Raw genomic sequence first — 26,749 nt, 5'->3', positions numbered from 1 at the left:
GCCGCCCTTACCTTTACACTGTTGCATTGAAGGCTGGACTCTTGGCCAGTAATTCCCACTCTCTGGCTGCTCGGCTCTGAAGGCAGCAACACCACCAGTAAACCCTCAAAATATGCGGCTTCAAGTTGCATGTAATTTGCTTTAACGCAAGCTAAGTACAACTTGAACCTTCTCTGTGGCCCCTTCCCACTGCCTTCCCCCAGCAGCGCGGCTGTCAGGATGACAGCAATGCCACTGGAGGAAGGCAAGGACAAGCAGCCAGGAAACTGACCAGCCCTGGTGGGGAGCTGGGGAACCAAGGGGCAAGCTGGTTCCTGGCTGCCCTGTGATGGTGGAACTGGGAAACTGGTTCCTGGCTCCCTGCTACTCTGTGAGCCAAGAAACTGACCAGCCCTGGTGGGTTGGTTTACGTCCCAGCTCCTGCAAGCCCAGGGGAGCCGGAAACCAGGGGGCAGCCTGGTTCCCTCCCCCCACACCCCTGCGTGACTTGCATGAAAATTTGAGTTATGCTGGGTTTGTAAGAACGCAACCCTGCGTAATTCGAGGGTATACTGTACTATGCTATTCTTAATTCTGCCTGACTAATGGTGACAGGATACCAAAAAAATGTAAGAGGAATATTAATGTATAACACTTATTAGATGTTAACCTAGACTAGAGCATGGCTTACAAATAAAGAATGCTTCCACATGGAAGCAATGCTTTTCTGTGTTAATGCTCGTACTGCTTCTAACTAATCTCAGGGCAGGACAGCACACACCAGAGGACAGTAGGTCCAAATACTACTACTACTTCTTGGCAGTCACTCGATAATGACTAGGACATCGTCATGTCACGCTCCTATTTGTGAGTCCGCTGATGGCTGATCAGCCCAACTCGGCAGCCGCAGATCTTATCATGGATGGGGCAGGGGTTGGTAGCTGGTGGAGGGGGTGGGGCAGTTTTTGATGCTGTTTTCTTCTCCACCTCTCCTCATGTGCACTGCAGCGAGATCTCTAAAACTGCTCCACCCCCTCATGGATTACTGGTCTCCGTTGCGGGTGGTCTTGGCAAGATTCTGCCAAGTCTTGATGCCAATGGTGCACTTATTCATTTGTGCCTTCAGCATGTCCTTATATCACTTCCACTGGCCCCCAGTGCTCCTCTGTCCTTCCCCAATTCGGAAAAGAGAAACTGTTTTGGGAGGCACTGAGCAGACATCCAAAGCATGTGACCAGTCCAAGAAAGTTGTTGATGAATGATAATGGCTTCAGTGCTGGTCATGTTCAGCTCTTCCAGGATGACAATATTCATGCACCTCTCTTCCCAAGATATATTTAGGATTCTTCAGAGGCAGCATTGATTATATTGTTCAAGTGCCTTCAAATGAGGCTTGAATGTTATCTAGGTTTCACATATGTACAGTAGCACTGGAACAGCCACTGCATGGTGTGCAAGGAGCTTTGTCTTGGGATAGATGTCCCGGTTCTGAAAGACCCTTTGTCTCAGGTGGGCAAAAGCAGATCTTGCACAGCTCAGATGATGCTGGACTTCTGCAGCCATGTCCACTTTAGCGGAAAGATGACTTCCAAGGTATGGGAAATGCTACACGTTTTCCAGCAGTTCTCCATTGACTTCAACAGAAGGTGCATGAGATTATCCTATCAGTGAAGGTTGGTGGAGCACCTTGGTCTTTTTGATGTTCAGTGTCAGGCTGAGATTCTTGTATACTTCAGTGAAGACACTGAAGATGGTCTGAAGAGCTGGGGAGAAAGAGCAGCAACCATATTGTTATCTGCATACTGAAGCTTCATGATAAAGGTTGTGGTGGTCTTGATTTAAGCCTTCAGTCTCCTGAGATTGAAAAACTTCCCATTCATTCTATAGACAAACTTCATACCACCTGGAAGCTTGAGGTAAAGGGTGAGGGCGATAAAGATGCAGAACAGTGATGGGGCAGTGATACAGCCTTGCTTGATTCCTGCTGTGACCGCAAAGGGGTCACTTTGGGATCCACTGTTGCTCAATACTGTGGCAGTCATGTTGTCATGAAGCAGTGTTAAGATGCTAATGAATTTTTCAGAGTAGTCAGTCTTTGGGAGGGCACTACAATTGACTGTGTCAAGTGCTTTGGTCAGGTCAGTGAAACTCATATATAAGGCTTGGTTGTGTTCATGACATTTTTCTTGCAGTTGCTGGGTGGTGAAGATCATGTGCACTGTTCCTTGGAATGGTCGTAAGCCGCACTGGGATTCTGGGAGAATTTCTTCTGAGAGTGGCAGGAGTTGGTTTGCAAGGACTCAAGCTAAGATTTTCCCTGCCTTTGCCAGAAGAGAAATTCCATGATAATTTCCACAGTCTGACTTGTTGCCCTCCTTGAAAAGACTGACGATCAGTGTGTCTCTAAAATCTTGTGGCATCTGCTCCCTATCCAGATCTTGAGAAAGAGGAAGTGGAGCTGTTTGTGGAACTCTGGCCTGCATTCTTTGAAGACTTTGGTGAGGATTCCATTTATTCTGGTTGCCTTGTTGCCCTTCATCGCTTTGATGGGAGCTTGGATCTCATTCAGGTAGGAAGTGTTGCAAGATCGTCTGTAAGCGGTTGCTGAGGGATCCGGTCAAAGAATTCTACAACCACCGTGGAGGTGTGGTTCAAGAGCTCATTATCATGTTCCCTCTATTGAGAAGCAATGGCTATATTGTCTTTCAAGAGCTGGGTACCATCCTTTGATCTCAGGGGACTGAGTCCTTGGTTTGTGTCAAAGTTTGACTCAGACTCACAATTTATCAGACCACTCTGTTTTATTAGCAAAGCCGCTCTGCTAATACATTTAGAAGTGAGCCCCCCGAGTGGGGCTTGTGTCTCTTAATTTATACAGTTTTTTGGAGAACAAGTTACAGAGAAGTTACAGACAAAAGAAGAAAAAGATTTTAGTCACCACCCTTCGAGATCCCTGAGACCAGTCACGTATCTTCAATTACCTGCCACCCTTAACAATCTCCTTTAACAGCTTCCAGTTAACTTAACTAATTGCCCTTCACACCTTCCATTCTGATGCCTGCTTCTTAGACGTGCTGGCTCCATCTTAATTGCTTCTCCATTCAAAAGCTAACTGTCCCTACCTGTGCTCCCTCAGATACTTTGTAACATGTTTTGGCATGCCCTCTCATATACAATGTATCCAGCATGTCCCCTTATACAACGTTATACTTATACAATGTTATACTTCCACATTTGTTAGTCCGTAAAGAAATCGCTTGCATCGTTGATGTCTGTGAGATGCTGGAATTCTCATGCGTTCTCAGTCTACCACCGGTTTTTCAGAGTCCTTGTTGTATGTTAGGGCTTCTGCCTTGGCCTTTGCATGTGCTTCTCTGTTCACCGTGCAATTCATGTTTCTTTGCCAGGCCCCAAAGGCTTTCCTTTTTGCCTCAGTCAAGTGTTCAGTTTCCACATCATTCCCATAAAACCAGTCCTGATGCTTCCTGGTGGCCAGTGGTTTCTGCACAAGCTCCAATGATGGCACTTTTCAGCTGACACCAGTGTTCTTGTACATCTTCAGTGTTGTTCTACATCTACATCCAAATGCTAACGAGAACCACGTCATACACCTAAAAGCATGGATAACAAGAGGTAGTTTGATGGATCCGGGTAAGGCTACAAATAAGGACAAGTTAACAGTAACAAAAAGCAAGTATTTCACACAAAAATACACTTCTTCTTCGAGTGTCCCCGTGGGTGCTCCACAATAGGTGACGGGCTTGCCCGGCGCCGCAGATCGGATCTTCCAAGCAGTTTCTGCCGGACCGCGCATGCGCCGGCGCGCGCCGCTCCCTTGCGCGCTCCTGGCCATGTGCGCGATCCGGTCCCCGCCAGTTCCTCTTAACCGCCGTCGGCTGCAGACGGAATCCGACTAGGCTAAGGCCAAATAGCGTATTCAACGACTTTATCTGTTTTTCTTTGAAGTTTTTTCAGGTACTTAGGCTACTACAAGTTAGCCGGTTGTTATTTTGCAAAAAAAAAAAATAAAACAACAACAAACAAACTACGAGCGGGACAGCTTCAGTCCAATCCCAGTAACAAGCGCCGGAGGCCAGGAGCTACGGCCATTAGCCCTCCTGCTGAGGCAGGCCATCAGACGGGGAAAACAGCACAAAGAAGGTGCTAAGTACCCGCTTAAAAACTCAAAGACTCACCAACAATGTCCTCTTCAGGCTTTAAAAAATGTGAGTCCTGCCGAGAGGCAATGCCAGCGTCCGATGGGCACAGTCTATGCATAAGGTGCCTGGGGGAGTCCCATGTGGCACAGAAATGCGCCTTCTGTGCTAAATTAACAACCAGAGCATGGAGAGACAGGGAGATGCGGATTAAAATGCTGCTTCTTGATAAGGCCCTCCAGCCAGACGTGCCGGAGCGGCCGCAGCAGGAGGGACCCTCCGGGGCCCTTAAAAGGGAAGCTGCCTCCCTCACTCCATCAGCGCAAAAACGGAGGAAAGTCTCTCCAGCCCGATCCCTGCCGGCAGCAACAGTGAGCGGGATGGGAGGAGCAAGCAGCCCCCAGCCGCAGCAACAGCTGATCGGCGGTGGCACGGAGAGCCACGTGGAAGCGGCTCAGCCTCCGATAATCAGCCAGCCGCCCCGCACCGCAGGCAGGGTGGCGGCTAAACAAGCGCCGGTACCGGCGGCACCGCAGGCAGCGGCACCGACCCCCAGGGAACCGGCGGTGCAGAGCGAACAGGCACGTAGCCTGCAGGCGCAGAAGGACACCGCACGTGCAGCACCGCCTTCGAGCGTGCCTAGCACGGTGCCGACGGGGCCGGGATCCCCCGCGCGTCAGGGGGCGGAGTTACCTCCTCCAGGGAGGGGGAAGGCTGCACACAAGAGGAGGCATTGCAGCCCCTCTCCGGACAGGGCTGTGGAGCTGCTTTCTCACAGCCCTCCGCTCATGTTGCAGACTCCAACCAGAAGGCAGGGGTCCCCCCTAGCCTACCCGGAGCCCCCTTCTCCATTTTTACAACCAGCCTCACCATGGCTGGCACCACCTTCACCCTTCCTGGGGTTTGAACTGCTGGACTATTATGCGAAATCGCTCTCTCCAGTGTCTCGACGATCTCCCTCCCCCAGACGCAGAGGGTACGCACCAAGGGAGTGGTCTAGGTCACCTTCCCAAGAACAGTGCCTATACTGCCATGGTCGCCCCTACCACGCAGGGCATACACACCATCGGCAATCTACTAGGGAAAGATCCCCACAGACTATCTCGTACCCCCAAGGGCAATTGCGACCGGGGACAGAGACTCAAGCATCTCAGGGGGGACTGGTCATGGAACCCTGAGATTTTCCCTCGCAAACCTCCAGCGAGAGGGTGTACCATCACCAGCAGGAACCGGAAGGGTCCAGAGAGACGTACCCCAGCGGTTCCTCGCTCTCCTCCCCGGACGAGGCTACGGCCCTGGGGGACGTCCATCCTACGGACGATCTCAAACAGTTTCAAGAGCTGTTTAAGAGGGTGGCCTTCACGCAAGGCATCCAGACAGCAGAGGTGCAAGAGAAACACCATCAGCTCCTCAAAAATTTGAGACCTCCGGCCTCCTCCAGAGTAGCAATACCGCTTGATGAAGCGATCTTAGAGTCCGCCACTACGATATGGCAGACCCCTGCAACTATTCCGCCTGTCCAAAAGAGAGCGGATAAGAAATACTTCGTGCCGGCGAAGGGCATGGAGTTCCTGTTTAGCCACCCACAGCCAAACTCCTTGGTGGTGGAGTCCTCGCAACAAAGATCAAGAACATCTCAATTTAAAACAGGGGGAACAGACAAAGATGCCAAGAAGCTAGAGCTGTTCGGCAGAAAGGTCTACTCCTCCTCCACTTTAACGTTGCGAATGGCAAATTACGCAGCGCACTTAGCGAACCATAATTTTGACAACTATTCCAGGTTAACCTCCCTCATGGACTCGCTTCCAGAGGACAAAAAGCCGGTGCTCAAGGCCATAGTGCAAGAAGGCTACGCGGCTGCGAGGACGGGAGTTCAGATTGCTTTGGACGTTGCGGACACAGCAGCACGTTCCACAGCAACCGCAGTGGTGATGCGAAGGGAGTCCTGGCTCCAGACCTCGGGTATACCGAGGGATCTGCAGGCGAAGATAGTTGACCTTCCCTTCGACTCGCAGAAGCTGTTTGCTGAATCAACTGACTCGGTCCTTCATTCCAGTAAAGATTCAAGAGCCACACTCAGGACCCTGGGGATTTACACCCCTCCATACACAAAGAAAAGGTACTACCCTCAGCAAAGGCGGTACCAGTACCAGCAACAGCGCCCCCAGTATCACAGGGGTTACGAGCAAGGGCAACATCAACAGCACCAGCAGTACAGAACTCCCAGGCGACGCTCACAACAGAGCCGTGCGTCCTCGGGGCGGGGCCAAAGGCCACAAGTTTGACATACAGATCCAGGGCTGCGCCATCACTACCATCACACAAGGTCATCCGAAGCGGCTATTCCACCATCGCCTCCGACCATTCTACGACCAGTGGCAAAGGATCACCACAGACAAATGGGTGCTGGAGATCATAGCCACGGGGTACGCCATCCCCTTCCAGTCGCTCCCACCGTCACGACCTCCACCCAAGCCCCACCTCCAGGAGGCCTCCCAGGTAGCGAGGCTCAGGCAGGAGGTGGACCATCTCATGCTCATAGGGGCAGTGGAAAGAGTGCCGGAGCAACTGCACGGGAAAGGGTTCTACTCCAGGCATTTCCTCACGGAGAAAAAGACAGGAGGCTGGAGGCCCATCTTAGACCTTCGCGGCCTCAACAGGTACCTGCGCAAGCAACGTTTTCGGATGACCACGATCGCCTCCATCCTTACAGCACTGGACGATGGAGACTGGTTCGCAGCCCTCGATTTACAAGACGCGTACTTCCACATAACCATCCATCCGGCTCACCGGCGATTCCTCAGGTTCATGGTAGGCAACGAACACTTCCAATACAAGGTCCTACCGTTTGGCCTCTCCTCGGCCCCCAGAGTCTTCACCAAGACCTTGGCAGTGGTGTCAGCCTACCTGCACAGACAGGGGGTATTTATTTTCCCGTATCTGGACGACTGCCTGCTCAAAGGGGCCTCGAAAGGGGAGGTTCTGCGCGTCACAGCAAACACGTTCTCCTCACTTGGCCTGGTTATCAATCTGGCAAAATCACAAATAGACCCCACACAGGACATAGAGTTCATAGGGGCTTGCATAAACTCGGTTACAGCGAGAGTATACCTACCAGAGGCTCGCTTTCGAGCCATCGGTTCCCTCGTGCAAGTCATCACCTTCAGCCCTACGGTGCCGGTCTTGACGTGCTTGCAGCTGCTGGGCCACATGGCAGCGGCGACGTTTGTAGTGCAGAACGCCAGGTTACACATGCGCAGCATGCAGCACTGGCTGGCGAGGGTATACAAACCGGCAGTACACACCGTTCACAGGGTGGTGTCGCCCACAGCCGGGGTGCGCAAATCCCTGCAATGGTGGGTAAACCCCAGGAACTTGCTAACAGGGGTACCCTTCCACCAGCCGCAAATATCGGTTTTTCTCACTACAGATGCCTCCCTCATAGGGTGGGGAGCGCACATGGGCAAAGAGGTGACTCAAGGACTGTGGTCACCCACGGAACAGTCACTACACATAAATATACTGGAGCTCAGAGCAGCGTTCAACGCCTGCAAACACTTTCGAGACCACATACAAGGCAAAGTCGTCGGGATCAGTACAGACAATACCTCCACCATGTTTTATATAAACAGGCAAGGAGGAGCTCGATCCCGTGCCTTATGCGTGGAAGCAATCCGCTTATGGGACTGGTGCATCGCCCACGATATAATCTTGAAAGCCTCATACTTGCCGGGTGCGCACAACGTGAAGGCAGACCAGCTGAGCAGGCGTTTTGCGCTCACACACGAGTGGCAGATCCGTCCCGATCTGCTACAGCCGATTTTCCACGCATGGGGTTTTCCCCAAATAGATCTGTTTGCCACTCAGCACAACAAGCAGTGCCCACGATTCTGCTCCAGGGCAGGACTGGGATGGGGGTCCCTGGGGGATGCGTTCGCGATCCCGTGGGGGGGGCCCCTGCTTTATGCGTTTCCTCCCACAGTGCTGATCCACAAAGTTTTGCAAAAAGCCAGGAGGGAAAGGGCCCGGATGATCCTGATAGTCCCAACGTGGGATCGCCAACAATGGTTCCCCCTACTCCTGCGCATGTCGGACCGTCCACCGATGCCTCTTCCGGTGGCGCCGGATCTGCTCACGCAAGCCCAGGGGTCCATAGTGCATCCGCACCCCCAAAGCCTGCAACTGCAAGCGTGGTTAATCCATGGCTCAGCTCCCTAGAGAGCACATGCACAGTGGGAGTACAGCAAGTCCTAGAAAGTAGCAGGAGGACTTCCACTAGGAAGACCTACAAACAAAAATGGACTCGCTTCACGGCTTGGTGTTCTACCAAACAGCTGGCCCCCCTTTCGGTGCCTATACCTACAATTCTAGAGTACTTACTGGACCTCAAGAGAGGAGGACTCTCGCTATCCTCGTTAAAGGTCCACCTTGCCGCCATCTCGGCGTTTAGACATGAGGAGGAAGGGCACACGGTGTTCGCCCACCCTGTGGTTACCAGGTTCCTCAAAGGGTTGGTAAACCTCTACCCCCCTCGGAAACCGATTCCACCTTCGTGGAACTTGGACCTGGTGCTTACCACGCTGATGGGACCACCGTTCGAGCCCTTGGCCACGGTTCCCCTCCGCCTCCTTACAATAAAGACGACCTTTCTTCTTGCAATTACGTCAGCTCGTAATTGGGTGAGCGAGCTCGCGGCAGTCATAGCAACGCCACCCTGCACTGTTTTTTCCAAGGAGGCGGTAACCATACGGCTGCATCCAGCCTTTGTTCCCAAAGTTTCTTCCGAGTTTCACATCAACGAACCTATTGTTCTACCCTCGTTTTATCCAAAGCCTCATAACTCCAACGAAGAGGCGTGCCTACACCTCCTGGACGTGAGGAGGGCGCTAGCCTTCTACGTAGACAGGACCAAGTCCTTCCGGAAAACGGATAGACTCCTAGTCTCCCTCGCTCCCAAATCGAAAGGAGAGGGTCTCTCCTCGCAGAGAATCTCGAAGCACATTGTATCCTGCATAAAAATGTGCTACGAGCTCAAAAAGACTCCTTTATCGGCCTCTCCCAGGGCTCATTCCACCAGGGCGGTGGCGGCATCAACAGCCTTTTTCAAGGGCGTTGCGTTAAAAGACATTTGCAGAGCGGCGACCTGGTCATCCTACGACACCTTTGCCAAACATTACGCCCTTCACAGTGTATTCCAAGAGGATACCCGTCTCTCTGCAGCGGTCCTCTCGGGGACAAGCTGCACATAATCCGATTACCCACCTCCTATCTTACTGCTGGGTAGTCACCTATTGTGGAGCACCCACGGGGACACTCGAAGAAGAAGGGGAAGTTACTCACCGTAGTAACGGTGGTTCTTCGAGATGTGTCCCCGTGGGTGCTCCACTACCAGCCCATCCTCCCCGCTTCGGATCTCTGTTAGTGTTTTGGAGGGGCACCCGAGGCGGTTGGTCGAGGAACTGGCGGGGACCGGATAGCGCACATGGCCAGGAGCGCGCAAGGGAGCGGCGCGCGCCGGCGCATGCGCGGTCCGGCAGAAACTGCTTGGAAGATCCGATCTGCGGCGCCGGGCAAGCCCGTCACCTATTGTGGAGCACCCACGGGGACACATCTCGAAGAACCGCCGTTACTACGGTGAGTAACTTCCCCTTTTTATTTCAACCTAAAACCTCTTGAGTTCTCTAACTGAAGAATCATGAATACCTAAGACAAGAACACATTATAAATAAGGCTGTCAATTAACATGTGTTAATGCCTGCAATTAGCGCAGGGCACAGTTAACATATTAAAAAATTAATGTCCATTAATCGCAGGAGTATTAATTGACAGCCCTACTCTAGTGTGCCCAGTGGCAGCTTCTCAATCAGCTCCACAACCTTGCTGCTGGGATTCCTCCAGCCTTGGCTGGGATACTGCAGCTGTGGGGCTCTGTGCCCCAGGTTGGCTCCCAGCCCCTTCTGGGTCCCCACTATTGCAGAGCTACGAATGGGGCTCTGGGCCTCAGATGGTTCTGAGCCTTTGGGAGGGCTGCTAAGATTGCCCAGCTGGGGACAGCTCTGTGGCTGGTTGGGGGGCAGCCCCACAGCTGTGGTTCTCAGCTGGGGTGGGGGAACCCCGGCGGACCCGCAAATAATCACATTTACTTTTTGAATCATGCTATTAATCATTTCGCAGCTCTGATTATAAAACAAAAGTTTTACTATTTGTAGTTTTTCCTTGCCTTTTCATTCTGCAAATATTTGATTTGAAATGGACTGTGCAATGGAGGCTGCTAATAAGTAAAAGCCTCTCCTTTCTACCTCCTGGCAGACTTATAGCCAGGTGCTTTCATGGTCTCGAGACGGGGAAAGAGAAAGTTTTTGTTGTCTCCCCGTGTGTTATATGGCCACATGTGCCCGTTACTAGGATCCTAGCGTATCACACTGCCAGGCTCGTACGGGGATAATAATTAACGCTCTTCCGCTTCCTGCAGGCCCCGCAGCCGCGGTGTTCTACGGGCTGCACGGACACGTTAGCGCGCGTACCCGCACTCCCACTTGTTCCACGTCCCTCCCCGGGCGGCTTTGGGCGGGGAGAGCGCGGCTCCTGCTGGCCAATGGAGTTGGTGTTTCACCGGCGTCCTTCCGGCTCTTCTGAACGTGGCCCAATGGGGGCTCGTCGGCTGTCCAGATTGGCTGGCGGGGCCGGCGCTGGCGGCTGCTCCAATGAGCTCGCGCCGCGTCTAGGCCGGAAAGTGCGAGAGGCGCCGGGTCGCGGCTGCGAATGGGACACGGGGTGGCGAGGCTCGCGTACTGCCTGTGGAGCTCAGGTGAGCTGTGCGCTCCCGCTGCTGGCGCCTTGCGAGGCTTCGGCTGGCGGGCCGGGGAATCGAACCGCCTCTCGGCCGCCTTCTCCGCTGGGTGTACGAAGCCAGCGGACCCGCTGGCAGTTTGGGGCTCGAGCGTGCTGCTTGGAAGAGAGAGAAGCAGGGGCCCGGGGCGCGGGAGCTGGGTTTGTGCCCAGGACCCCTCCTGTGCTCGCCCTGCTGTGCTTGATCTGTGAGAGTCATATTTGTCCCTTTCTCCGCTTTAAAAGTCTGCGCTCTTGCTTTAAAGCCAACGTGCAAATGAGAGGGTCAGGCTGTTTCTGCATGTTGCAGGGTTGCCTCTGGTTTCAGGTGTGCAGAGGCTGAGGAATCTGGTGAAGCAGCATTACGTGGGCTTCTGAGGGTAGAGCATGATTCTGTTATGTGTGTGTTTTCTCATTCAACAGCATGAAACATGATGTATATAACCAAACTTATGTGCCGATTTCAGTGAGGGTTTTTGGCTCTATGGTCCGAGCATTTACCTTTACCCAGCCCAGCAGCTACTTCCAGGAAGACCAGGTTTAATTCACCCCCCATAATATTTTTGTGTTAGTTGCAAGGCTGATGGATGTAGGGATGCCTTTTTGTTAGATATGAATATTTAATGACAACATTAGTACCGTTTTGGGGAGGCAGTATTTGTGTGCGTGAAGAAATAAGTAAATACTTCAGGGGTGTCATAGAACATTTGATCTGTCTGCAGTCTTTGGGCTGGGATGTGGTGGCTGGTGGCTGCTTTCTGTGCTGTGACTTGATGCACTGCCACACCTGCCGATAAAATCGGTGCTGGAGTTAATTTGAAAGCCACATAGGGAATGTCAAAGTACTTATGTAGGTTCTTTTTGTCAGATGTACAAACACTAGGTAGGTTGGAATGGGATTTTCAAGAGCAGTTGTCTCAATGGTGGATATTTGTGTTTCCAAGTGCTCTCAACATTTCCTGATATTCTGAAAGGTTGTCATTAATAGAGACTTAAGTCCATAGTGTTGGTTTCTCATAAAATTTAATCTAATATTTTAGGGTAGCCTTTTTGAAAGCAGTAGGTTCTTTCTAATAAATTAAGATACAGTAAAACCCTGATTATCCAACTTCATTGGGACCGTTCTACAGTCGGATACCTGAAAATTTGGGATAATGGGTGTGGGGTGAGGGTTGTGGAGGTATGGGCAACTTAGGTCCCCTCTGAAGTGGTGGCAGCCAGCTCCCTGGGGTGGGCTGTGGGATGCCAGCTGCCGCAGAGTGGCTCCATGTGGTAGGCCGTGGAGCAGCTTCTTAGGTGGGCAGCCCCTGCCGATTCCAGTGTGCTGAGACCTGGCTGGTCCTGGGGCAGAGAGCCCTGGTGGCTAGGGCATGGGGCAGCCATTGTTGGCTTGGGGCACGGAACCCTGCCTGATACCAGAGTCTGGAGCCCCTGGTGGCCTGGGATTGCAGAGCCCCTGCTGGCCCTGGGGTGGGCTGCTGAGGAACTGGCAACCTAGAGCCAGCTGCCTTTGTGGGTAGTTGATCCCAGGGTGTGGAGCTACTGGCAGCCCTGGTGCCATCTCCCCATCCTGGCTCCCTGGGCTGGGCAGCCCTCCCCACTGCTTTCCAGGGTGCGGTGCTCCAGCTGGCCTGGGTGTGAAGCTGCTGCTGGCCCCAGTGGGCTTGCTGGCTGCCCAGGGTGGGCTGTTGGCTGCACAGTGCTGTGGGAGGTTATCTAACCTCCCAGTTATCCAATATTCTATTTCATCCCATGCCACCTCAGGCAGTGTCTGATAAAAAGGAGTGTTGGATAACGCGGCTTTGCCTGTACATTTTTTTTTTTTTTTTAAGTGCAGTTAAATGTTTCTGATTCTCTGCGGGGCGGGTGTGGGGAGGTATCAGAGTCAGATACAATTTTTTTTTTTATTACACTTTTGGAAACATTTTGGGAAGAAAGAATTCCTCTCGTCTTCAGACAATGGGCCACTTAATCTATTATTGAAATATAACTATCTAGGGTGAAGTGCACCCTAACAGTGCTCAAAAACACTGCATAACAGTTTTAAAGAAAATTAAGACTATTGTATCCAGTTGAAACTGCAGTCTAAGAAGGAAGGTATTAAGGTGGATTTGGATAACAAAATAGGTGTATGTTCTGGATAAACCTGCCCATGCACTGAAAGCGAGTTTGCTATTTATGTAACCCACAAAAATGTTGGCCACTCTAGCAAGAAAACTAATATTTTATTAAACTTTCATGAAATTGAAACTTGTTATATAAAACATGAATTATATATGTAAATCAGATCAATGGTGTGATCTACAGCTCTGGGTATAGACTGTCCGAGTTTGGGTTGAGCCATATCAAAACTTCATGTATCAGGTTTATCTTTACTGTAAATATTTCATTTTTTCACTTATTAGTTGGCATAAAGGAGAAAAATCCCACCACATGCTGAGAATTTCACTGCCAGATTGGGAAATTAATCTTTATTGCTTATTTTCAGCAAGATGATAGCCATTGCAATGGCCAAGATGACACAAGTGCCCTTGTGGTCTCTGACCTTCCTCCTGCTGGCCTGTCTACCATCAGAAACAGGTGCATACATTTTTTTAAATGTTTTTACAACCTGGTCAGTTTTTGAGGGAAGTTATAAATGAAACTTGCATGTTGGGGCGGCTACCTGATTCTGGGAACTGCCAGTGGGGTATACCTTCAAGATTGTGGCATCCAGCCTGAGAATTATAACCATCCAGCTGCTGTGGAGACCTTTCTAAAATGATTTAAGTTCTGGTCCTCTTCTGTGTGAATAAATGCGCCCATTGCAAAACAACAGTATGATTGGCTCCTTGTTTGCAGATTCATCAGAGGAGCTAAGCATTCATTGGGTGAAGGAGATTGAACACTAGGATTGCTCCCTTCTCACCACTAGAGGAGGTCTCTGCTGGGTTGCAGGAGAGGTAGATCAGTGGCTGGTGCATGGAGAGAGCTTGTGAATAAGAGTTCTGTTTCCAAGGCTCTCATTCTAAATATTTTTCACCAGTATGAATTTCCCAAGATTGTCTGTCCTTTTGTTTGAGAGAAAGAAGCATATAAAAATAAGCAATTGAACTACAATTTAATCAGAACTGGGAGATAAAATTCAATGGTAAACAAAATATAGAGGTACAAGATGAAGAGACAAAGCTGACAAACCTCAAGATAATTGACACATCGCTGCTAAAATGCATTGAAAATGAATAGTTCAGCACTGATGAAGTCCAGGAAGCCATGGAATTGCCCATATCTCAGAAGATTTGCAGTGTTGATCCCGGGATATCAGAGAGACAAGACGGGTGAAGTCATATCTTTTTTGGTACTAAGATATAAAGAATAGCTGTGTGTTGCTCAAAAACTTCTTTTTCACCAACAGCAGTTGACCCAATAAAATATAGTATTGCACCACCCTTGTCTCTCTCATACCTTAGAATGGTATTTCCTTATCTTTGTGTAGATTGAGTTGTTAAGGGGGACTTCAGTTTTCTTTTTTTTTGCACCCCTCACCAAAAGTATGCCAGGAGAGCTTGCTAACTGAAAGGTTTTTCATGGAAAAAGTACAGCTTCTCACATCTCTTCCTTTTGCATTGCAGATTCTCTGGCTGTGATGTCAGTGGACCTGGGCAGTGAGTCAATGAAGATAGCAATCGTAAAACCTGGGGTACCCATGGAAATAGTTTTAAACAAGTAAACTATAATTATTCTTCTTGGTCTGGCATGTTCCCTTGTCAGCAAACCTGTGAGGCGATACAGGTTATGATGGAAACTACAGGAGTTGCAGAGATAGAAAAGTCTTTCTGTACTCATGGTTTTTGGGCCTTGAAATATCCTTTCACTAGAAGGAAACTTTCCCAAGGGAATGGAGGAGACTAAGCTGTCAATATTTGCAAGATAATCATTGATTTAGAAGTTTCTAGCTCTTACGATTGAGAAAAGTCTTCGAATTGTGACTCGAATTTAAGCAGATATAGTATCATCTTTCTGGATCTACAGATGCAATCCCAGTGCTTTTTATTTGCTGCTCAGATTTGCGAAACAGACCAAAGTAATGCTAAAACTGGTTGGTTGCTCTAACTATTCAGGAGCTTGTGAACACTAGTGAAACAGAAAATAACCATTTGTTTTACTGTTCTGTTGGTGCTGGAGCTGTTCAGTGGCTTGGCTGATGGTAGGGAGGAGCAGCAGAGACTGGGAGGGAGTAGATTAGTAGAGAAACCACCTCTTATAGCACTCAGCTGTTTAAAAACAGAAAAATGAGTGGGTTTCCTCCCTGCTCTACCCTTCTTCCCCCAAAGTCAAGCTTCTGTTGGGAAGAGGGAGCTTCTTCACTCCCATATGTGCAGAATGAGAGAGAGAGAAGCCAAGAGAATGACAAGAGCTAGAAAATATGTCTTGTAGTAGTAGACTCCAGGTGCTCAATCTATTCAGCATAACAAAGAGAAGATTGAGGGGTGATTTCATTAGGGTCTAGGAGTACCTTGTGTGGGACAAATATTTGATAATATATTCATTAATTTGGTAAACAAAGGTGTAACAAGATCTAATGGCTAGAAGTTGAATCTGGACAAATTCAGATTGAAATTGGGCATAGTTTAACAGTGCTGGTAATGAACGATTTGAACAATTTACCAAGGATCATGGAGGATTCTTTGCCACTTCCAATTTTTAAATCAAATTGGTAGTGGCAGATCTTTTTTAAAAGATCTTCTCTAGTTCATACATTAGTTGTGCAATATTAGCAAGCAGATTAGATGATCACAATAGTCCCTTCTGGATTTGCAATCTGAGTTTGCTAGCCAAGGGCTGATGGGGAAAGATGGCTCCCCTGGTGAGGTTGCAGAGAATTACCCTTGAATCTTGCTTGTTTGGAGGTGGGATATTCTTTTGTTTCCCTCAGACTAGCATGTATCAGGTAACTTTTCCAAGTTGTCACAATGCTATTCAATTCCAGTCCTTCCTTGTTAGCTAGCTGTCTCTTCCCCTGCTTCTAGATTTGGGAGGAGGAGGGTGAGCTGTGTACAGTAATAGGTCTTGGAGGTACAGGGAATTCAGAAGCATGCTGAGGCTACTTTAGAATAGTCTCCAGCTCTGAAATGTTAGCTAGAAATTCAAGTGCTTCCTGTAGTATTCTAATGTTTAGGTTACCTTCTTCCAAGCTTCCCAGCAGTATGGAAGCAGGGATAAATCAAAAGTGCCTTTCAAATAAACTGGTAGAGCCATTGGAGGCAACACTACACTGAACTGTGCTGTCTCATACTTGGAGAATGGTCAGTTGGAAGAGCAGCCCTGTAGAGAGATGTTATTGAAACCCTTCATATTAATCAGTGAGCTATCCCATGTGCATAGCTTCAGTACCTGGAGTCATCTTAGTATCATTTCCTAGTTTCTCTCGATTAAACATTTTCAGGCTCATCAGTTGGGGTTTGTTTGCAACGAATGTCCACTTGTCATATTTTTTATTCTTTTTTTTTTTCTTGCTTAGAGAGTCCCGTAGGAAAACACCAGTGTCTGTAGCCTTGAAAGAAAATGAGCGTCTCTTTGGCGATAGCGCATTGGGAATGGTAATGTGCGAAAGTACCTATGTGTAGCTGAAATTTCTTGTACATGTGCCTGTATACAAAACCCACATTCCAATGTATTCTCTGCACTCATCCCTTGGAGATGTGTCTGCCCAGGTTTAGAGATTTTTTTCCACTCCCCCCTTTGTATTATTTCTCCCATGGAAACCCTAGTTGCATGTGGCTTCATGTGTGCTTTTTACCAACCAATCAATCTTGGGTCTCATAGCAAATATTCTTCAAATATACATGCAGTGTGAGGCTAGTTGGGAGGGTTACGTGAAAGTTGCTTGTGAGTTAGGACAGAGCTTTATCATTTTGGGTGACTCACTCTCTTCCTTTCTGCAGTCCATAAAGAACCCGAAGATAACACTCCGGTATTTTCAGGACCTGTTGGGTAAACACATAGATAACCCCCAGGTGGCATTATACCGTTGGCGCTTCCCACAACATGAGCTGGTAAAGGATGAGAGGAGAGAGACGGTTATCTTCAAGCTGTCCCAGTGAGTGACCAACTACGGTTTCCTCTTGACACCTTCACTGCTGTGCTGTTGCTTACAAAACTTATAGGGAAATTTCTGCTCTTGCATGTTGGGACTGACTCTCATCACTAGTGAGAGGAAATGCTGGTTTTAACTTTCTCCATAGCGTTGGCCAGCAAGGAAAGTTTGTTGTATGTAACATGCTAGGAGAGCTGCTCCAGATGGTGAAAGATGGAGGTGTAAAATCTTGCTTGGGAGGGAATGACCATTTCAAAGGCCTAGTTATTGGATTTGGAGCCTGTCACTTCTTGCTCTCCAGTTCAAATTCTGCTCAAGTCTGTAGTGAAATAGTGACAATTCGTTGGTCCCAAATACTGCTGCAGTTGGCCATTTGCTAGTCTCAGACTTTTTGGAATAAGCTCCCCTAATGCCTTATGTCCAGCTAAAGTGTAACCGTAAAGCACTTTGGCAGAGAGTAGCATGCGGAAAAGAGGGAAGCTTTCCCTGTTTGTTCTCTGGCTAAATAAAGCTCATTGCCTCCTCCTGGACTGAATCCAGATGAATGGGGAATTCTGTATATCTGAAATTCTTTTTCCAGTCCCCCATCTATTCATGCATGTTTTCTGTTTTTTATGAAACACTTCCCCCAGTTCTTGATTTCCTTCTTGGGGCAGGGATGTTGTCTAAGGTTCTCCATATAGTGTCCAACTTTCAGTCCCTTGTTTCGCCCTTATGACTTGTACTTCGTGTCTGTTGTTCGTTTGGTTTCTCCCTTCTTTCTTTTCTGTTCTGTCTCCCTTCTCATCCTCATCTCATCCCTTGTGATCTGTTGATTTCTGGGTTTTGTGGTACCTGTGTATGTGCCTCTACTTTTCTTCCACCCCAGTCGTCGTCTTGGCTGCATCACAACCTTGTTGGGCAGTGGGGAGGGGAATATCTCCCCATCCTCTTGAGAGCTTTGCTGCCAGTTATATCACATTTTTTGCTCTCTGGGGGAAAATAACTCTTCCAATCCCCCTCCTCTCCATCCAATAATTGCTTCATCCCTTATTGCCTAGTGCCTTCTGAGAGTTGCTAGAGAAGCTTGAGCTTTACAGTTGAATATACAGTAAACTATTTCCTATCCAGTATTTGTTATACTGGAACCCTCTACCTGGCACTAGCCCCTGCTGGCTCTGCTCCCGTCCTGGGGCTGAAGCTGCTTGCTCTCAGCATCTGGGCTGCTTGAGTTCCTCTGGCCCCGGTAGAGCTCTGCTTCCTGGCCCAGCTGCCAGCGGAGCTCTGCTCCCCAGAAGACTTGCCCCGCCCCCCACACCCCAGGGCTGTCAGCAGAGACCTGTGCTCAGGCACAGCCCTGCATGCCAGCACAGTCTGAGGCTGGCAGCAAAATCCCAGGCCCGACGGCAGAACTGCATGAACCGCAAAGTTCTCCCAGCCCTGGAGCTGCTGGAATTCCCCCTAACCTGATACCCTGGCCAGCTCCCAGCCACAGGGCTGGTGGTGGGGCAGGGGGGTTCCCCTGCCTTCCTCCCTATTGGGGATCCTGCAACCACATCTCTGTTAAGTGGCATTTTTTTAATATCTGACAACGTCCTTGTCCTGGGGTTTCTGGATATGAAAGAGTTTACTGTAACTTATGGTGCTTGACTGATGGAGAATTTTATCTTGCCTTGTATTGCAGTGAATTGCAGTATTCTCCAGAAGAGATACTGGGCATGGTTCTGAACTATTCACGTGGTCTGGCTGAGGACTTTGCAGGTTGGAATGATTTGGTTTTGGTTTTTGTTTTTACTGTCTATACATCATGCAGTTTATTTTCTTTACCTTCATAAGCTATACAATGCAACTGGAAAGGGTGGAGGTTGAAAGCCTCAAAAAGGGTATCTGGGGGAATCAAACAGGATGTTGAATCATTTAACCTCTTAGTCATCAGTTGAAATCAAGCTTTAACTACTAGTGATCCAGAGTTTCTAGCTGGTAGGTGTTTGGTAATGTCTTAGCCGAATATCCTGTGGATCCATACTCAGAATTTAAAAAAAAAAAAAAAAAAAGCCACCACAGACTTTTGTACTCATTAGCACTCGTACTGACAGTGTTTGAAGAGGACAAATATAGACTGAAGACCTCTCTTCTCCAGCATGGGCAAGGGCTGAGACATGTTAGGCATTCCTCTGCTGTGGAATGTCTTCCTGCTGTCCATCTTATACTTGCTTTGTTGATAGAGGGTTATTTTTAGGGATGTAAAATCATGTTTAATTGTTTAACTGGTTAACCAGTTAAATTTTCCATTTAACCAATTAAAATGGAGGAGGCCTCTCTAGCGGCCTATGGTGTGCTGGGAACCTGGGTGGCTCCGAACTGGCTGGAGTGGCTCTGGCCCATAGTGTGCTGCCACAGGCAGGGTGCACTCTAACATGGATGGAGCAGGGCCTGTCCGGCTGCCTGCCATGTGCCACCCCTCATCCAACACTTCTCCTGGCTGCTGTGGATGGGGACTGCTGTGGTTGGGCTGGTGCCATTCGCCATCCTTGGTGCCTTTCACCAGTGTTAAACTTGAATTTCAGAAAGAAAATCTGAGAGAATATTCGTAAATAAAAGAAACTAAACCATTGTCTTCTCAGCACTGTATTGTTAATCACAAATTCCAGCAGCAATGGGACCTGGAGACGAATTGCCTGGATCTGTTCTTGCTGCTGAACAGTAGACCCCCGAGTTATGCTGGGGTTGTGTTCATAGAATCTTTGCAACCCTGCATAATTAAAACTTTGCGCAAGTCATGGGAATTGGGAACCAGGTGGCAGCCTAGTTCCTTGATCCCATGGGCTTGCAGGAGCTGGGAAACTGACCAGCTTACCAGGCTTGATCAGTTTCCTGGCTCCCAGAGAGGCGGAGAGTGGAACCAGGTGGCAGCCTGGCTCCTGGCTCCCAGCTCCCTGCTGCTGGCCGAAGCCAGGCACGGCTTCTCTCTGGCTTTCCCTTCTGGGGGAGCCTGGCAGGCAGACAACCACTGCAGCGGGGCTTCTCCCCTGCTTCCCCCAGCTCAGGGGCTAGAGCACTTTTGATGTTCACTTAACTCATGTTAATGCAAGTTTAGCGCAATTCGAAATTGCACATACCAGCGGATTACTGTACGACAGGCCTGTAGCTAGCTTACATATAATACAGGCAATTATATTAAACAGACTTTAAATATGGCTTTACCACTAAGAGAGAATTTAGTCATCTAAGGACTATAATTGCAGGATCCTGGAAGATTAATTGCTAAAGTCTGAACAGATTGACTGTGATCCTTTCAGAGTAGAGACACTGGGAGTGTGGTGATCTCACAAGATGCTAGGAAGCTTGGTGGGTCTGAGGTGGAAATGTTGAAACAAATTCATCCTTGATGCAACTTTATTGACTTTTTTCAGTTTCACCGGGCCTGAAATGGGCTTATAGTATAGTCACCCTGCTGTGTTGACTTTGCTGTCACAAGCTCCATAGTTACTTGCATTACGGAGGAGTTCTTGTACTGGACCCTCCCATGGAATTCCACTTGTCTTTCATGCTTTGCAGAACAACCCGTCAAGGATGCAGTGATCACCGTCCCTGCATACTTCAATCAGGCAGAGAGGAGGGCAGTCCTGCATGCAGCTCAGATGGCAGACCTGAAGGTCCTGCAACTGATCAATGACAACACTGCTGTGGCTCTGAACTATGGGGTCTTCAGGAGGAAGGACATCAATGCCACAGCACAGGTATATGCAGCTGGTACAGAGGGTGGGGAGCTGTTAGATTCCACCTGAGTGGGAAATTTAAACTGTCAGCTGTAAAGACAAGCTCATGCTGGCTGAGTGCTTGTTTTTGTTCTTTTAATAGCTATTACTGATAAGTCATAATATTGGGCAGAACACCTGTGTGTAAAGCAGTACATACAATCCTATTGTGCTTTCTGGTAGATATGGAAAGCAAAAGGGCAGTTTGTAGCGCAGAGGGTAGGGGACTGGGGTTATGACTAGAATCCAGAAGTCTTTCATGCTCTTGACCTGTTTTGCCCCATTTAGAAAATGGAGCATTGATAGTGACCACCTCACTGGGGACTTGGAAATTGTAAAATATTTGGCGTTTGTCCGACTGAAGAGACTCTCAGAGAGTAAAGCATTCTTTGTTTTCTACTTTATGGGAGAAATAAGGGCACCCTTAGTAAGTCCGTTTATTACAGGGTTCCTATCCACATGGCTATTGCTGCAAGTCTATTATTGAGTAACTCTGCTTTACAGTCTCTCAATAGAGTGGAGTAGCCTTAGTGATGACTAATGTATATCCCCTACTAAGCTGTGTGAACCCTAGTACACTAGTATCTTACTTAACCTTCTCTGGCTTCTTTACAGAACATCATGTTTTATGACATGGGAGCAGGAAGTACCGTGTGCACAATAGTGACTTATCAGACAGTGAAGACAAAGGACTCAGGAATCCAGCCTCAGCTGCAGATTCGGGGGGTTGGGTAAGAAATTCTCCTAAATAAAATATTTGCTTTCATTGCTCTTCTGAACACTGAATGGGATGCATTTCAGAGCTAGTTTTTAAACATGAGTATTCAGACAAAAACTGGCGTAGGGGCAGGGTGCTTGGGTTGGGAGGATCCAGTCTTATAAGTAACTTAGTGTAAAGAGTAGTTGGAATATGGACATGTTACCAAACTTATAGGTGTAGCTCATAGCAACCATTGTGTATTGAATGAAGAATGCTTTCTATTGGAAAAATCCTGTGACTTTTTTTTTTGAGAAGCTGTCACACTTTTGCTGTTTGTGGTAAGTCTTTGAAATTTGACCTAGACAAACCTTCGGGCTGGAGCTAAGCTTCTCCTATTTTTCCATGAAATCCATTCCATTTAGCTGAGTTAATAATTTTTTAAAAAAAGTTTGCTTCTGCTCCTCAGGGCTACACTGCCAACAGAGCAGCAGCACATGCTGTAATATGAGGCTGCCAGAGGGAAACTGGACTGAACCAGGCTTCCTCCTAATCCAGACCATGTCACATGAGTCACTCTGGGAGTACCACATAGGGCAGGAGATACCACCTCCTAGGGTTTTGGTGGAGAGGAGCAGAGTTGAGAGATGAAGCTAGCTAGGCTCCTCATAACCACCGGTTAGACTCATCATACAAGTATCCTGCTCCCCCTCTGGGGGAAAAAAAAAGTTCTTCTGCCATCAGCTAATGTAGTTAGTACAGTAGTTCAAGTGGCAACAGTTTGTGCTGTAGTGTTGAAGGTTCAAAATTAAAACTGCTGAAAGAGTTTATCTAATTAAAGAGTTTCTTGTAATGCATAGACACAAGATTCCACAGACAACTAAGTCTGCGTTTACTAGCTGGATCTACATTTGTAAACCAAAACAGCACTCTTAGTAGTGTACTTCTGCATGAGCTTGTAGAAGTCAATTTCATTTGGTTGTGGCAGTTTGTTTCTTCTGTGGAGGGGATAGTACAAAGCTTAGTAAGGGACAAAGGATAGGCACTGTATTTTCCCCACCCATAATAGTTAAAGAACTAGTTGCAAGAAAATAATGTTGGGATTATGTGTTTGACATACGTAAGAATGGACAAACTGAGTCAGACCAATGGTCCATCTAAGGCCAGTATCGTGTTGTCTGAGAATGGTCAATGGGAGACACTAGAGGGATAGAACAGAGCAAGGTGATAAAATGATCCATCTTGTAGCCTCTCCCAAAAGATGGGAATGAGTGGCAAGGAACACCATTCTAGCTAATAGCCATTGATGGACCTACCCTCCATGAACTTACCTAGGGCTTTTTTGTTTATTATTAGTTATTGTCTTGGCTTTCACAAAATCCTCTGGCAAGGAATTCAACAGGTTGGCTGTGCATTGCGTGCGAAAATATTTCCTTTTGTTTGTAAACCTGCTGCCTGTTAATTTCCCTAGTTTTTAGCATTATGAGAGTAAATAACATTTCCTTATTAACTTTCTCCATGCTGGAAAGTCCTAGTCTTAATATCTCCTCAGATGGTGGCCATTCCATATCTCAATCCTTTTTTCCTTTTCTGAACCCTTTTTCTTTTTGTTGTTACTTTTTTTTTTTTTTTTTGAGATGAGGCCACCGCAACTATACAGTGTTTTCTGTAAGTTGTGCAGCTGCTCTGGAGAGATTCCGGTGCTGCCTAGTTGAGTAGCAGAGCATCCACATCTCAGTATTTTGTTTCTAGTACTGGTGGGCATTTGCACATGCCTTAGTGCACATAGAAAAACTTATTCTGCGCATGGATGGAAGAAATCCACATGTGGATGGAAAAGATTAGAGGGGAACACAGTATTCAAGATGTGGGTATACCAGAGATTTAAATAAACAATATATTCTGTTTTATATATCTTAATGATTCACAGCGTTCTGTGTCTTTTTTTTGTTTTTGGTTTTGGTTTTTTTGATTGCCAGTATGCATTAAGTGTATCTTTTCAGAGGACTGTCGAGAATGAACTCTTAAGATATTTTATGAGTGGTAGCAACTTATTTAGATCTCAGAATTTTGATATGTATAGTTGGGATTATGTTTTCCAATGTAGTTAACTTTGTATTTATTAACACTGAATTTCATCTGCCATTTTGTTGTCCAGTCATCCAGTTTTGAGAGATCATTTTGCCTGGGACTTAAATATCTTGAGTAGTTTTGTGTCACCTGCAAATTTTACCACCTCAGTGTTTAACCCTTTTCCCTGGTCAGTTACAAATACACTGAATGGGACTGACTCCTGAACACCATCTGTGGGGAACACCTCTAGTTCTCTCTTCCTCTTTCCATTACAAAAATTGACCATTTATGCCTTCCCCATGTTTCCCATTTTTACCCGGTTACCAATCCAGGAGAATTTCCCTGTTCTCACATGACCTCTTACTTTTCTTAAGAGCTTTTGAGGGATGTTATCAAAGAATTTTTAGAAAACTAAGTGTATTATATTCTTTGAATCCCCTTGTGAACATGCTTATTGATCTCAAAGAATTCTAGCAGGTTGGTGAAGCATGATTTTCCTTTACAAAAACCACGCTGACTCTTTCCCAACAAATTATGTGTGCCGATGTGTCCGACTATTTGGTTCTGTAATATAATTCCAACCTGTTTGCCTAGTACTAAAGCTAGGCTTACAGGACTGTAATTTTTAAAAAGTGGCATCACATTAGCTAGCCTTCAGTCATTTGGTATGGAAGCCGTTTTAAGTGATCGGTTATAAATAACATGTAGTAGTTCTTCATTTTCATATTTGAGTTCCTTCAGAACTGTTGGTCCTAGTTGACCTATTACTGTTTAATTGGTTCTGAAAGAGAAGTTGTTGTTGTGATGGAGTAGGGGGAGTGCATGTGTGAGTCAGGCTGGATGTCTGAGGCAAGCAGCAGCTCCCAGTGGCTAAGGATGACCCTGGGGCTACAACTGGCAGGTAACACCTCTGCCCTGAACAAAGAGGAGGGAGGAGCTGAGCTGAGTTTGGCCAGTTCCCTCAGCTTCTGCAAGGAGGGGTCTCTCTGCTGCTCTGCCTGAAATTCTTCGGCTGGGGCAGGGGCGGATGCTACTTCCCCATCCCTGTCTGGCTCCAGTACCCCTGGCCTGTGAGATCTGGGTTTTGGGGGCCCCCTTTCTCTTAGGGTTGGCCCCTGTGTCTCCTGTGACTTTGGCTGGGCTTGTACCCCTGAATCTGGGGAGCGTACCCCTCGTTTTCTTTGGCTACAGGTCAGGACCAGGGCACGAGGGCGTTCACCTTGCCAGTTCTCCAGGTCAGCCCCCATCAGTACATCCGCCGGCAAATGGCTGTGCACGCCCACCTCCTTGGGGCCTTCCTTCTTCCCCCATTTCAGGTGCACCCTCGCCATGGGCACCTTGAAAGGGGTCCCATCAATTCCTGCTATCGTCAGGTGGGAATTGGGTATCATGCAGCCCGGTGCCACCACCCCGGGTCGGGCCAGCGTCACGTCAGCGCCTGTGTCCCAGAACCCTGTGACCTTTTTCCCGTCTACCTCGAGGTGTTTGAGCCGTTTGCTCCACAGAGGTAGTGCCGCCCCCACTCTGTAAACTGACCTCTGAGCATTTGGTCCCCCTGGTGAGCTGGTCTGTGGGGCGGACTCAGCCCAATCCGAGTGCCTATTGTCAGCACCACCCGCCTTGGCCGCCAGCCTCTCTGGCTTCTGGGACTCCACCCAGTTGACTCCACGACCCCCCGGCCTGCTCAACCTGTCTGGGAGCTTGGGGCACTGGGCTGCTCTATGCCCCTTTCGCCCACAGCGATAACAGCCTGGGTCTTGTTGTGTCCCTTGGGCCGGCTGCTCTGCCCAGGCTCTGTTTGGCTCTCTGGGGGTAGGTGGCTGGCCCCTCTTTCCTGGGCTCGCCCAAGAGGTGGTCCCCTCTGTCGTACAGTCAGGGACCGGTCTCTCTGAGATTCTCGGTCTCTCCGGACTCACTTTCTTTATGGGGCTCACTTTCAAACCTGGCCCGGCTGTTTGTGAAGTCGTGCCAGTTTCCCTGCATTGTGTGAATCCTCTGGCTTCCGGTCCACGAGCCACACCCTCAGGTCAGGTGAGCACATCTCGTAGAATCGCTCCACGACCGCCACCTCGATCAGGTCCTCTACGGACTGGACTCCCATTCCAAACGCCCACTTCTGGTAGTATTGCTTCAGGCGGGCGGTTGTATCTACATGGGTTTCCTCTGGCCTCTTCTGCACCTCCTGGAACTTCTTTTTGTACATCTCCGGAGTCAGCCCGAACTTATGCAGCAGGGCCTGTTTGAACCGTTCATAGTCCCCAGGCTGCAGCCCCTCCAGCTGGCTGAGCACCACTGCGGCCTTCTGGCCCAGCAAGGGGGTGACGTGCCGGAGCCACTCATCTGGGGGAACCTCATGCAACTCACAGGCTCGCTCAAAGGCGGTAAGGAACTCATCCATGTCCCCTGGGTCCTGACACTGGGCCAGCACACGCGTCTCCAAGTGACTGGCCACCCCAAGCCATCTGGCCCTCTCCCTGCTTACCGCAGCTGGGGCCTCTTGGCGTCTCGCCTCTGCCATGGCCCACTCATGCTCCCGCTCTCGCTCTCTCTCCTTCCGTTCTCGTTCTTTCTCCTCCCACTCTCACTCTCTTTCCTCGCGCTCTCTTTCCCGTTCCTGGTGCTCGCGCTCACGCTCTCTTTCCCGTTCCTGGCGCTCGCGCTATCTTTCCTGTTCCTGGTGCTCCAGTTCCTTTAATTTCACCTCTAGCTCCAGCCGTTGCAGCTCTGCGGCGGGGGACTCTGCCCGCGATGGACCACCGCTAGCTGAGCGCGACCTGGCGGGCACCGCGTCTGTCTGACGGCGTTGAGCCCCTGCTCCTGTCGGAGAATCCGAAACGCTTCCCGAGGCTGACTGGCCACTTTCTGCCAGGACAGGCTCTGCCCCCCCGGATCGGTCACTCTCTTCCAGCTGGGCCTTGGTCGCCTTCCCCACAGTCAGGCCACTCTCTCTGCACAGCCCCACTAGCTCTGCCTTTAGGAGTCGGGTATAATCCATCTCCCCGCTGCCTCCCGGGGTATCCACTCACCAGCAGCAGCTGCAGGAATTGCTCTGCTCCCCCTCTGGCTCTTGTGAGGCTCCTTCTTTCTCTTGTGCTCAGACAGCCACTGCTGGGAGCTCATCCATGGGTGCAGTGCATCCCACTTCTGACACCAGTGTGATGGGGTTCAGGGGTCCCCCTGCACTGCACCCCGTCTGCTGGCA

The 26,749-nt window shown here is 48.9% G+C and overlaps 1 protein-coding gene across 2 annotated transcripts in view; it reads left to right on the top strand.

Annotated features, from left to right (window-relative positions):
- Nucleotides 1-10,887: 10,887 nt before the first annotated feature.
- HYOU1 (hypoxia up-regulated 1) overlaps nt 10,888-26,749 on the top strand; it is a 43,995-nt gene continuing 28,133 nt past the window's right edge. The window contains exons 1-8 of one of the 2 annotated variants that reach the window (XM_074976940.1): nt 10,888-10,944; nt 13,453-13,544; nt 14,576-14,669; nt 16,465-16,543; nt 16,889-17,043; nt 18,704-18,780; nt 20,578-20,759; nt 21,393-21,508. In XM_074976940.1, the coding sequence (XP_074833041.1) occupies nt 13,457-13,544; nt 14,576-14,669; nt 16,465-16,543; nt 16,889-17,043; nt 18,704-18,780; nt 20,578-20,759; nt 21,393-21,508 (791 nt within the window). In that variant the 5' untranslated portion in view covers nt 10,888-10,944; nt 13,453-13,456. Of the gene's footprint in view, nt 10,945-10,990; nt 11,174-13,452; nt 13,545-14,575; nt 14,670-16,464; nt 16,544-16,888; nt 17,044-18,703; nt 18,781-20,577; nt 20,760-21,392; nt 21,509-26,749 lie in introns of those variants that run through there. The other variant, XM_074976941.1, reaches the window with a different exon arrangement.

This window comes from Carettochelys insculpta, chromosome 25 (assembly GCF_033958435.1).
Source record: "Carettochelys insculpta isolate YL-2023 chromosome 25, ASM3395843v1, whole genome shotgun sequence".
In the NCBI taxonomy this organism is placed as follows: Eukaryota; Metazoa; Chordata; order Testudines; family Carettochelyidae; genus Carettochelys; species Carettochelys insculpta.
Note: the sequence above shows the minus strand (reverse complement) of the source record. Positions and strands in the feature narration are given on the sequence as shown.